The sequence below is a fragment of the Falco rusticolus genome, chromosome 6 (genome assembly GCF_015220075.1).
Source record: "Falco rusticolus isolate bFalRus1 chromosome 6, bFalRus1.pri, whole genome shotgun sequence".
Taxonomy (NCBI): domain Eukaryota; kingdom Metazoa; phylum Chordata; class Aves; order Falconiformes; family Falconidae; genus Falco; species Falco rusticolus.
Window position 1 is genome coordinate 17,287,700 of NC_051192.1, and position 11,887 is coordinate 17,299,586.

Here is an 11,887-nt window from a genome sequence, read left to right on the forward strand (position 1 = left end):
GGACTTGACAAATGATCTCTCATACTGACTGAACACACCAAAAATTTGTAAATAACAATATTTAGCTACAGGAGAAAATTGGACACAGAGGTCAAAACCCACATATACAGTATCAGAAAAAATAAAGGATTTATTATGATAGAAATGGTAGAAAAGGCGTGGGAAAAATGAGGAATGAGAGAAAAGAGAAATGAACCGCCACATTAAAAATACAAAGAATGGTACACATGCTGTGCACAGCACCTAAGCTTGTGAGAGGCAAGCAGCCTCCCACCAGGCCATTAGCCAGGCTGCTGCAGCAAAGCAGAGCCAGAGGGGCAGGAAGCTAGTCCTGCCTGCAGGCAGGACTCTCCATGAGGCTACAGTTACCCACACCTGGGATAACCACAGTGTTCAGGAAAGGGATAAGTGGACACCAAGCCCCTCTTGCTCTCTCTCCCTCACGACACTCTATTCCAGTGTCATGACGACTCAGCACACCAGCTCAACCACAAAGGCTGACGAACAGCTTTCTTCACTATCACCAGAGCAATAGTTACATGGGTTCCCCTCCTGCAGCCAGGAGGGAGTGTTCAGAAAGGCCAGAGGGCCCTCCTAAGCAGCCCTAAGAGCAGTCACAGTGGTGGGCCACAACGCAACCCTGAGGAGCAGACTTTCAATCCAGAGGCAGAAGCTGCCCTTCACCTGAGAGGCAGCTTGAGAAAGCCTGACACAGAATCTCTAGCAACTCCATCAGAGGCAGCTCTGCCTGCGTCTTCTGGGGATTTGGCCCAGGAGGATGATTCCTCCTAACTGGTACTGGCTACTTCAGGGGCCAAACGAGCAGAGAACTTTGCTAGAGACACAGAGAAAGTGGGGGTCACAGTGTGATGGCAACTGGCTGCAAAGCCTAGGGCGGCTGCTGGACATTTGCTTCTGAAAGTAGAAGACATAGTCAGTATGCTGCATTTTCACATATGGATGGCTTTCTGTGCAAGGAATTTATAACACCTTTGCCTTTTCCAGATACTCACATCACCCTCAGGACAATCCTTGCCACAGACCTACTGAGTAGACTGCTCTCTGACACGTGCAGGCAGAGCCAAAGCAACAGAACACAAAGGCAGCCAAGGAGATAATCTAACTGAAACTACAAACCTGAGGCCTTTGAACATGTGAAAAGTGTGCAGTTTGACTGAATTCTGCACACTTCACATTGTGGCTAATAAGGAAACTTGGGGCTTAGACATGCCAACCTGTGACAAATAGCTGGGCTCAGAGTCTCTCCTCCTTTTTCCCGTTCAACTCCCTTAAGTCTACTGATGCCTAAAGTAGTCCCCAAAGTTTTTTAATTGACTGCATTGATCATTCAATGATTAATTGCTGTGTTACGAGGCCTCTGAAGCTCGGTGAGTCATGCATGCCTCAAAATTTAGAGATGATCTCAGGATCTACCTGCACCTTTTGGAGATCAAGTACCACTGACAGTTTGGCCAAGTACACCCGTGAGCATCAGCAGAGACACCTCTAATTGTCTTAATCCTACACATGCTGGAAAAAATGGGAGTTGAACAAGGGTCTGGGTCTCACCGTTTGGATGAACTTGTTGCATATCACCTTCTTGTCACCCCTGCAGGAAAAGGTAGACAAAAATGACTATCAGTGAAGCTAGTAATACTGCCTGTTTGAGTTACCCTACTGTTTGTACTCAGCCTGGTTCAGTATTGCCTAACACAGGCCATTTAAGCTTTGCACACTGGTTGTCTTATCACAAGCCAATTTTAGATAGATAATTAAAAAAAACCAAAAACCCCCCAAAAGCAAATTCTGAGCTTCCCAAATTCTGGTGGCCTGCCCTCCCGAGCACCTTCAGCACGGCACATGCCAGCAACGTGTGCGGCAGGTGTGTGCCACCATTCCACACCCAGGGAACAGGGGACAGCAGTACCGGCCTCATGGCTCCGGCTCCATGGGAGCCCAGCTGGTGCACCCTGGCACAGGGCTCCATGAGGGCTGCCATCGAAGCCAGGCAAGAGTCCCGGCGTGTGAAGGGCCAAGCCGGGCCAGCGATGGGGTGGCATCGATGCCCCCTTGGAAAGCACGGTGCCAGGGCTGGCCACTGCCACGCTCACCACTCCTCGCCGATCCTGTAGACGTAGACGATGTTGTCGGTCTGGCCAATGGCGATTTTGGTGGAGTCCGGGGAGAAGGCCATGCCTCTGACCGCGTAGCTTTTCCGGCCGTACTGCGGGGAGGACGTGGGGTGAGCGGCCCCCAGCGCCCCTGCCCGGCCCCCAGCGCCCCTCACCCGGCTCCGGCCCGGCCCCGGCGCAGCAGGCCCCGCCGGCGGCCACCCTTACCCGGGCCCTCACCTTGGCGTCAGCGGGCTTGGTGGAGAACTTGTCGCGCCTCTCGCCCTGCTCGTCGTACAGCAGCACCACCCGCTCCGCTGTGCAGACAGCGAACCGGGCGCTGCTGGCCGACCAGGCCATGCAGGTCACCCGCGCCGTCCCGTCCTGCGGGGCACACGCAGCCTCAGCACCGCCGCTCCCCCCGGCCCGGCCCGGCCCGCTGCCCCCCGCCCGGCCCTGCCCCATCCCACCCCACCTGCGGGGCCTGCAGGGTCCGCACATGCCGCAGCCGCATCGCGCCGAGTACCGGCACCGGGATGGGTCCGTGCCGCCGCCGCCGCCGGGCCCGCCGCGTTCCGCCCCCCGTTGCCACGGCAACCCGGCGCCTCCGCCGCTACTGACGTCAGCGCGCCGGGCGCAGCCGGGACACCCCCCCGTCTCCCCCCCCCAGTGCCGGTACCGGTACCGGCAGGGCTCGGGCTCGGCTCTGCCATGGAGGCGCTGCGGGCGGCGGGGCGCGCCGTGCTGCGGAGCCCGCGCCTCGCCCGGCACGGCCTGGGGCTCCGCCGGCGGCGCAGTGAGTGCAGGCCGCGGGGCCGGGGGGCGGGCGGGCGCCGCGGGATCGGGGCCGGGCTCGGGCTCCCCTGAGCCGCGTCGCTCCGGGCAGGGATCCGCGTCTCGGTCGGGGAGGGCCCGGGGGGCGGCTGCTGCCCGCCGTGGGGAGCGGTGCTCGCGGGGCGCGGCTGTGGCCGTGGGGCCGCGGGGCGAGACGGGCTGGCGGGGGGCCCGGGCGGCGGGCCGTGGGGCAGGCCGTGGCACTGGCCATGGGCAGGCCGCGGGCTGGCAGGCCAGGCTGTGGGGCAGGCCGCAGAGAGGCCGTGGGACTACAGGCCGAGGTGGGCAGCAGCGCACAGGCCGCTTGCCTGGCGCTCCCCCGGCTGCCAGCCTCTTGCCCCGCTATTGAACTGAGGCCACAGACGCCAGCGGGCCGAGGCCTTGGGTGGCTGCGAAGGGCAGTGCCAGCGGTGCCACGGAGCACGCTGTGCCTCATCCCTGGGCACCCTCCCCAGCCTGCGCGGGCCCTGGCCTCCCCGAGGCACTGCATCTGGGCCTGGGCAGGTGTGGGCGTGCACGCAGTGAGTGTGGCAGGCCCACTGGCTGACTGCCACTGGCTGTGGCACAGCCGGATCTGTGATGGACCCCACAGACAGTGCGGGAGCTCTGTGAAGCCGGAGGGCTGTGCCTGGGCTTTCGCAGTCGCGGCTGCCCGAAAGCTTTGTTGGAGCAGGAGAGCTGCTCTGGCAGCCCTGGCACGAGTGGGCTGCTCTCAGAGCTGGGAGCTGGACAGTGCCCCTCTACCCTGGGTAGAGGTCCCTGACACCTGTATGGGACCAGATGCATTCCCCGGTAGTTGTGATTTCTGCAGGAGTATGCTGTGCGAATAAGGTCTCCTGATTTCCCTGTGGGTTCAGCTTATTCCAGTTATGAGTCGGAGCCTTCTGCAAGTGTGCCAGTAATGTTCAGGGAGCTAATCCCAGGAAAGAGATAAAAAATAACCCTGAAAAGTAGTATCTTAGTGTGAACAGTAGATACCTAGGCAATTCCCAGGGAAGTGTACAAACGTGGTATTTGCAGCAGAGCGTGTAACTTCTGTGTTCCTGTTCCTTCCCTCTGTGAACTGCATCCCCAAGGAGAGAGAGCCTGACTTTCTGTGTCTTAGCCCTTCTGCATATCTCCTCTCTCACCATCCCTGTACTCTTTGGGATCTGAGGAAAGTAAATGTGTGCTAATACCTGCTTCAGCTCTCCTTGAAAATTAGCACCAGGAAGTCCTTGGCACAAGAGGATTGTTCTTTGTGTGTGGCACGCTAGTCTGATAACTAAAGCTTTTGCCTTCAATGAGGGCGAGCTTTCTGCTGAAGCCAATGGCTTTGTCTTGTGGGAGCAGACGTCAAATGGATGCTTCTGCAGTGCTTGCTTTGTGTGTCCTCTGCCAACAGCAGTGTCAGGACCAATTGTAGGGCCAGGGCTCCTTCTCCCACCAGCACATTTGCTGTGTGGCAGAACATGCTGGTGAAACAGACTGGTTTCTCAAGGAAGCTGGAGATGCAGAGGACTGTCCCTAGGGAACCTTTCTGAGTGAACAGACACTGCCCATTTGTGTGTGGGTTTTTTTGCATTCCCCCCCCCCCCCCACACTTGACTGCAACAGGGGTTTGAAAAGAGAGGACATGAGAAATGAGCCAGTGCCTCTTTAATTCTGTGACCTGCAAAGTAATGCACATGGGAGCTCTCTTCCCTCTGCTTGTTGGCGTTCATCCATAAAACATGTTTCCTGGAAGCTAGTTTGCATCCTTGAACCACCAGTCTGAGCTCTTCCTAAACACAGAATCTTTGTGGAGCAGTTGCTTCCCAGTCACCTCAGTTTGGATTGTCAGTGCTGGATGACCTACCCTTTCCCTGGCAGCCTGTTGCTGCACATGATAGCTACCAGAGGGTTTGGCTTTGGTCGCTTTGGACAACTTGGGGATTTTGATCTGACAGAGTGTGGCAGCAAATGCTGCTGTTCGTGAGGTGTGCAGCTTAGATGGGTGAGATGAATACAGTACAGAGAACATCCTGCTGGTAATAACATAGGTGAGACCCAGGAGCGCAAGGTTTCCGCAGATAGCTGTGTATGCTGCAGCATTTGAGGCCCTGTGCAGATAAGCAGGAGCTTACTATCTATGCTGACAGAGCCTGTACCTCTAGGGATGGAGGACTAAAGCTTTGAGGGTGAACTGTCCTCCTGTTCCTCTTCCAAGGAAGTCACAGAGCCAGGAGGGTGCTGAGCTCAGTGCAGGCAGCAGTGTTGCTGCTGGGAGCAGTGAAACTGCAACGAGGTGGGGTGGCTGTGCTGGGATTAGCCCTTTTGCCGCTGGCTTCTAAGATATTTTGTCTTTGCAGAGCTTCCTGAGAGCTGGGCTGACATGCAGGAGCCACTGCTTGAGGGGATGTGCTTCACACTGAAGTATCTAGGCATGACACTGGTAGAAAAACCCAAAGGAGAAGACATGGCTGCTGCTGCCATCCGCAGGATCGTGGCCACGGTGAGAGCTGGCCCAGGGGCCCTGCTGTGCTGGAGTGGAGAAGAGCCAAGTCAGAGCCCAGACCCTGGACTCCGCGAAGTGTCCCATGTCCCAGCCTGGAACCCCAGTGAGGGACTGTGCTGTTCCCAGGAGGAGGGTGGCATGCAAGAGGCTGGCTGGTCTCTGCCTGTGTGCAGTGGAGGAAGCTGTCTTCCTGCAGGACAGCTGCCGCTGCCTGCTTTCACACCAGGAACATGGCTAGGAGCAGAGCTATGCCTGTCACAGCATGGAGAGGAGGGTGAAGTACTGGGGGCGGTGGGGTCTGTCCCTCTGTCTGGGAGGTGTGAATGGATTCCAGAGGTGTTCCATGCAGGGCATGCCTGAGCTCCAGGCTCTCCTTTCCCATCCCTATAGCAGGAGCCTTTGCAGCAAGGGTCCAAGTGGGTGACACTCCCTACGGTTTGGGGGACTCCTGCCAGTGAGGGGGGGCTGAAGACCCTTGCCAGATTTGCAGAGGTGTCTGGTTCTCCCCACTGCCAGGCACGGGTGGGAGCTCGCAAGTTCCAGAAGGTGATTCTGACGGTGTCTCCGAGGGGCATCTCGCTGCAGGATGCAGACACAAAGGAGATGGTTGAGAACATCTCCATCTACAGGTGGGCATGGCGTGTGGAAGGCCTGGGTGTTCCCCAGCAGCCAGCTGGTGACTGATGGTATCTTGAGCAGTCAGGGAGGGCTGGGCCTTCTGTTAGTGGTACCTTCAATCTTAGGTCTTCCTTTGGCTCCCTGAGGCATGTGCCTTCTCCTTGCTGTGCTCCACAGCACTGCCTGGGGCTGAAGGCAGGTAGGGTGCTGGGCAGCCTTGAGTTCTGGGACAGTCCATCTATCTTTTTCCTGGGCCCTGCTTGTCTCTTCTGGCATTCAAGCAGGATGAGGAGGCTGATGGTTGGAACACCCCACAGTTGGGGCAGGACTGCATGTCTGTCTCTCTGTGCTGACACAGGACCACCCTTCTGGCTGCAACGGCACGAGGGTGCCATGGACTGCAGCTTGGGCTGGCTAAAGGCAGTTGCTGTCAGAGCTGATGTGTTGGGTTTTTTACTGTTGCCAGCTGTGCTTTGGCTGGAGTGGGTGTCTGCATGCGCCAGGTGTGAGGGGAGTGTGGCTGCAGGCTGGTGGCTAGATGGGAAGCAGAGACAGGACATCTCTTCGGTGCAGAATTTGGGTATTGGCACCAGAGCAGATGTGCAAGCAGACCATCCTACTGCATGGCCTCCAGTCGTGTCCTTGGAGGCAATCACCCACCCTTCAATGCTCCTTTTGTCTCAGTTTTTGAGTTCATACGTGGGGTTGAACTGGGCATCAGAGGACAGAGAAGCACGCTGGGGCAGCGCAGGAGGGAATGCCTGTGGATGCATCCATCTCTTACTAGCTGTAGGTTCCAGGCAGCCTCTGGCCTTTGCTGGGGTTTGGGCTGCCTGATCATCTGGGGCAGATGAAAGCCTCGGTCTGTCAGCACTGCTTGTTGCATGTGCTGGGAGCACAGCAGAAGGCCTGTGCTGGAGTCCCTTGCTGCCCTGAGCAGCTCCTCTCTGCCTGCAGGATCTCCTACTGCACAACAGACAAGCTGCAGAACAAAGTCTTCGCTTATGTCGCCCAGAGCCAGGAGAGTGGGGCACTGGAGTGCCATGCCTTCCTCTCGCCCAAGAAGAAGATCGTAAGCACTACCCTTCTGCTCTTGGCTCCATGAGGTAAGGGTGGGAGCGAGGGTCTTCCTTCTCCCCCTTTTTAGAGAGAGAAGGCCCTTACCTCTGTGCACCTCATCTGGAAATGGAGCCAGGGAACATGTGTGCTCACACACTGCAGAGGCAGATGGTGAGGAAAAGGAGATTCTTCTGTCCTAGCTCCTCTGGGATCTCCTCTCAGTGATAGCTGGCCCACATGGGTAGACAGACACAGCCTTGAGCTCTGGCCTTCTCTGTGTCTGCCCTGCAGAGAAAGGTAGTGAGGGAAGGCCTGGGGGCACTTGTATTTCATGGCAGTGAGCTTGAAGGCCCATGGAAGCAGATGTTTCCTCTCTTGTACACAGGCCCAGGCTGTGACTCTGACTGTGGCCCAAGCCTTTCAGATGGCACTGGATCTCTGGGAAGCAGCACATGCAGGTAGGAGGAATTTCTCAGACACGTCCCTCTGCTTAGCCCTGGGGTTGGGGTCTCCAGTCTGGGACCATGTCTAGGGCTCTGTGGAGGAGACATGGCTTGCTGCCTGGCTGGTGAAGCATACCAGGCAGGGAGAGAGTTGTCCCTGCTGTTGTGTTCTCTGCCATTGCCCCACACGGGGAGCTTGCTCTGTCTCTGGCTGGGGTGGGGTGGGGGATGTCCCTGCTGTCTACACTGAACTCTCCTGCATTGCTGAGCCGTAGCACAGCTCAGGGTCCTGTGGCTCCTGCCCTGAGCAGTGATCTCTCACCGTTGTTTGCAGGGGGTATCTGTCCCTAGCGCACAGTCCTGCCCGTACATCCCCTGCTGGGCCTTCTGCAGGTTGCAGGCACTAACACTGCTGCTTTTGCCCTGTCCCAGGCTCTAGGCAGGAACAGCCCCTTCACCCTTCATGTGTCTTGGAGAGCAGTGAGCCCGGCAGACCAAGTGAGCCAGCCCCCCCGGGGAGCCCTCCCTTCAGACACCAGTTTGGGGTACAGTATGTGCAAGCCTGGCCCATGCCCAGGGCTGTCTCACATCAGGGCAGGAAAAGAGTAACCCTTATGCAGCTCCCTCCTTCTGGCCTGCCAGGACCCTGTCGATACCTGCTCAGCCTCCCTTGCACTTGGTGGCCTGATGTGAAAAAGGGCACTGTGCTCTGTCTGGCTCACAAGGCAGGTGCGGTTCCTCAGGTGATCTTTGCTCCAGGAGCTCTCCTATCAGGCTCAGCATTGCTGCAGCTCTCAGCCCTGCTCTGCCGGCACTGTCAAAGAGGGAGCTGGGACTGGCTCTGCACACTTGGTGCCGTGGCTAGGGGTGAGACGCTGTCTCTGAAGGAGAGGACCCTTTGGTTGTCGTCTTGCCAGCCTGAGCTAAGGCTCAGCCCTGTCCATCTGCACTACACCTACTGCATGGCCAGGGCCAGTCAGAGCATTGCCAGTGTTGCCGGTCTCACTGTGTCCCTGCCCAGGAGCCTCTGGATGCTTGGTCCTTGGCCTCATGCTTCCAGTGCTGGCCCAGCCTGACAGTGCTTAGGGTCACGCTTGCTTGCAGCCTGCTCCTGGGTGCTCCTCTGCCTGGCCCTCCAGCTGCAAGATGCACTTACCTGACTCCTGTCTCTGGGCACAGGTGTGCTGTGTGCAGCAGCTGTCTCTGCTTGTTCCCTGCTCACAGCCCGTTTGGTGCTCTGTTGGCTGGAGGGGGTGTGAGAATAGCCGTGCTCTGTCTCCCCTTGGTGTGGCTGCGTGCCTGAGCCCTGAAGATTTCAGCAGCCCAGTGCTGCAGGTGCCACCTTTCCCCCTACTGCCTGTAGGCACCCTTTGTCTATGCCATGCCTGGTGGGTGACTGTGTCTTCTGAAGGGACCAGGGACTGCCCTGCTGCTCCAGAATAGGCTCTGGGCTGCCCAGCCTTGCTCCTGGCAGAGACTTGCCAGGCAGTGAGGTGTCATGGTGGTTTTTTTTTCTTTTTGGTTTGGTTTTGTTTTGTTTGTTTACCAGGAGGAGGAAGAGGAGGAGGAAGATGATAACATCACTGAAACCTTATCTGGGTAGGTGATGAACTGCTGGTTGTGTTGAGGGATCCCTCTGACAAACCTTGTTTTGTTTCCTTCTCTGCACCCGGTGCAAGCGGAACTGCTGGTGCCAGGGGTGTGGTGGGGGTGTGGTGGGAGTGTGGAGGAGATCTGCATGGCAGCACGTGGGAGCCTCCTGCTACTTTCTCTGCCTCTGTGCCTGAGAGGTTGAGTGAACAGGGAGCTGAGCTGTGGAGGGGCAGATACTGCAGTTCAGCTTTTGCAGTGGGGCTGTGAGGGGCAGATGATGACCCTCAGGATGTGTCCAGAGATGTTACTTGTTCTGTTTCCGCCACTGTGCTGAGGCCAGCCTATCCATGTATGGTTCTCAGGTGGGACTCAGAGTTGTCCCTCTCCTCTCACTGATTTCCCTGGGGCTGGGGCCAGGTTGGAATCCTGGTCATGCTGACTTCTGCGTGGACTAGGGCCTCGGGCTGAGCTTGCTGGTGTCTCTCCTGTGCTTTGGAGGAGCTGATGGTACCAGTCCAGCAGTGGAGGATCAACCTGTAGGTCTTTGCAGAAGTGCCTGTGGTGGTGGTTGCAAGAGGCCTGTTCCATTGTGGCTGTTCTCTGTGTACCTGGCAGCTGGCACCTGGCTGGGGTCTGTCAGCACCGCAGGGCTGAGCCTGGTCTGAGCTGGTGTCAGCCAGGAAACAGTGTGTGCACAGACTAGAGCTATGTGTGTGGCCCTGCGAAGTGGCAGCCCTTTGTGCCTGGAGGCTCCTGATGGGAAGGAGATGTGGCTTTGCAGTCTCAGGAAAGGCTGGCCTGGGTTTGGTAGCAAGCGGACTAGGGAATTCTGCACTTTTGAGTGCCTGATAGTGCTGTGCTGTGCCTGTGTTGTCAGGGTTATGAGCATGCTGTGTCTCTTAGCAGGGCTTGCTTGGGGTATGATGGGTGCTCTGTTCTCTTCCAAAGCAGCATGGAGGAGCTGGGGAAGGGATCCCACAGCCCAACAGGTAAGTTCCTTCCTTCAGTGCTGTTTTACCACATCCCCCAGCATGTCCTCTGCAGGAAGAGGGGGTTGATGGATCACCTGGGAAGGTCTGCTTCCCCTCCCAGGCTGTGCTGGATTCCCAACTGCACGCCTCGTAAACCAGGTCTCCCTCTTGCTTTTCAGAGTCAGCACCTCTTGTGCCCCGAGCAAGCTCTCCTACTGCACAGCTACTGTGCTACCGCCTGGGGCAACCCCCAGACAGCTGGAAGGGGCTAGGAGGGGTTGGAGACCTCCCCACTGCTGGCCCCAGGACTGCTGGCCCCAAGACTCCCCTGGGCTAAGCCAAATCTCTGCAACAATGGACCAGCCACTCAGGATTCACCCTGTGCCTGCACCCAGGCCAGACAGTGCCTGCCCCTGCCTCCGGCACTGCATTCCAGGGATGGGGTCTGCTGGCACCGCTGCCACGAAGTGCACAGACTGCGACACCTGCTCCTTGTCCTGCTCTTTGCCTGCATGAACCGCCTCAAGCTGCAGCTGCTCCCAGCTAGGGCTGGTGGACCAGTGCTCCTTGCTCCGCCCGCTCCCAGTGCATGCAGAGCCACCCCAAGTGCTCTGAGCCTGCAGGGTGCAGCCAGTGCACCTCAGATCGCGCTGCATCTGACCTGTCTCACTTGTTTCTCCTGCTTTGCTCATGGTGGCAGCTGTGGGGACCTGATGAGGCTGAGCAGCCCCCTGGAGATGGTGGAGGACTTGCTCAGCACATGTGACTCTCAGGGAGCGATAGCTCTTGGCTTGGAGGAGTGAGAAAGGCCTTGCCCCTGTGTTTCAGTCCCACACTCACATAAGTGAAATGATCTGGTTTTTAAAGGAAAGCTCTGTCTTTACAGGGAAATAAACCAATTTTTGGTTTGTTTTTTTGTTTGTTTTTTTTTTTTACTGTTGTCATTTGTGTTTGAGTGCTGGATGGGGTGCCTTCCACAAGCATGTGAAGTACTGTGTCTCTGCTGCACTGCCTGCTGTGAGGCTTCCTCACCTGTGTTGAGCGCCTGGGCTGGGGCCTGAGCTCATGGAGCCTGCAGCTGCCCTGGAGCTCCCACGTCTTCCTCAGCTGCCGGCCCCGAGGGAGCTGTTCCCCCTGTGCTGAGGGCTGCCAGGACCCAGGGTGCTCCTTATCTGGGCTGTGGGGGAGCTGGTCCAAGCTGTGCTGGACTGGTGTGTCTTGGGCACCTATGACTGTCATTGGCACTGGCAAGAGCTGACTGTGCCAAGGCCAGGGAGGACACAATCCCCCTGAATGCCTGCTCTGCTCTGGGGTGCCTTTGCCCTGCTGCATGCCTGGCTGTGGTCTGGAGCCGTGGGCAAACTGTGCACTTGGTTTCCTTCCCCAGATAAAGCTGGAGAGGCTGCAGCAAGCAGGATGTTTGGTTTCGCTGGCAAGTAACAGTTTGCAGCTGCTTTCTGGCTGAGGACGTTGCTGCTGGGTTGCTGTCGTTGCAGCACATCTTCCCCTTCTGAGGCTGGTGACACTGACAGCCCTGGCTGAGCAGTATTTGCTGGGTGCAACCTGGGGCAGCAGAGCTGGTGTCGCAGCAAGTGCCATAGGCAGGTGCCATGGGGAAGGCTTGCAGAGGCTTGGGTCCCTGCAGGTCATTGAAGAGCTGCATGCTTTCTCACTTGTGGTCTTACATGTTGAGGTCATGGTCTCATGCCTTTCCTCCCACAGCTAAGACCACAGAGCAACCTGTAGGTGTTACTGGGGTGATGAGGGTGAGCGGGTCATTGT

At 57.5% G+C, this 11,887-nt stretch overlaps 2 protein-coding genes across 7 annotated transcripts in view; one reads left to right on the forward strand and one right to left on the reverse strand.

Moving 5' to 3' along the window:
• IFT172 (intraflagellar transport 172) overlaps positions 1 to 2,725 on the reverse strand; it is a 38,501-nt gene extending 35,776 nt beyond the window's left edge. For both annotated transcript variants that reach the window (XM_037392573.1, XM_037392572.1), the window contains exons 1-4: positions 2,587 to 2,725; positions 2,352 to 2,495; positions 2,112 to 2,224; positions 1,570 to 1,609 (exon numbers count right to left, since the gene is read on the reverse strand). In XM_037392573.1, coding sequence (XP_037248470.1) covers positions 1,570 to 1,609; positions 2,112 to 2,224; positions 2,352 to 2,495; positions 2,587 to 2,625 — 336 coding nt within the window. In that variant the 5' untranslated portion in view covers positions 2,626 to 2,725. The remainder of the gene's footprint in view (positions 1 to 1,569; positions 1,610 to 2,111; positions 2,225 to 2,351; positions 2,496 to 2,586) is intronic.
• On the forward strand, positions 2,708 to 11,021 carry LOC119150229 (low density lipoprotein receptor adapter protein 1-like). Of its 5 annotated transcripts, none has more exons than XM_037392576.1 (9): positions 2,708 to 2,907; positions 5,276 to 5,418; positions 5,938 to 6,050; positions 6,997 to 7,111; positions 7,484 to 7,556; positions 7,974 to 8,086; positions 9,091 to 9,140; positions 10,038 to 10,123; positions 10,285 to 11,021. In XM_037392576.1, exons 1-9 carry the CDS (start codon positions 2,823 to 2,825, stop codon positions 10,440 to 10,442), a joined length of 936 nt encoding a protein of 311 aa, XP_037248473.1. In that variant the 5' UTR covers positions 2,708 to 2,822; the 3' UTR covers positions 10,443 to 11,021. The 5 variants fall into 5 exon arrangements, with proteins under 5 accessions (XP_037248473.1, XP_037248474.1, XP_037248475.1 ...); XM_037392577.1 differs by having other exon boundaries at positions 10,041 to 10,123; XM_037392578.1 differs by having other exon boundaries at positions 10,083 to 10,123.
• Positions 11,022 to 11,887: the final 866 nt, after the last annotated feature.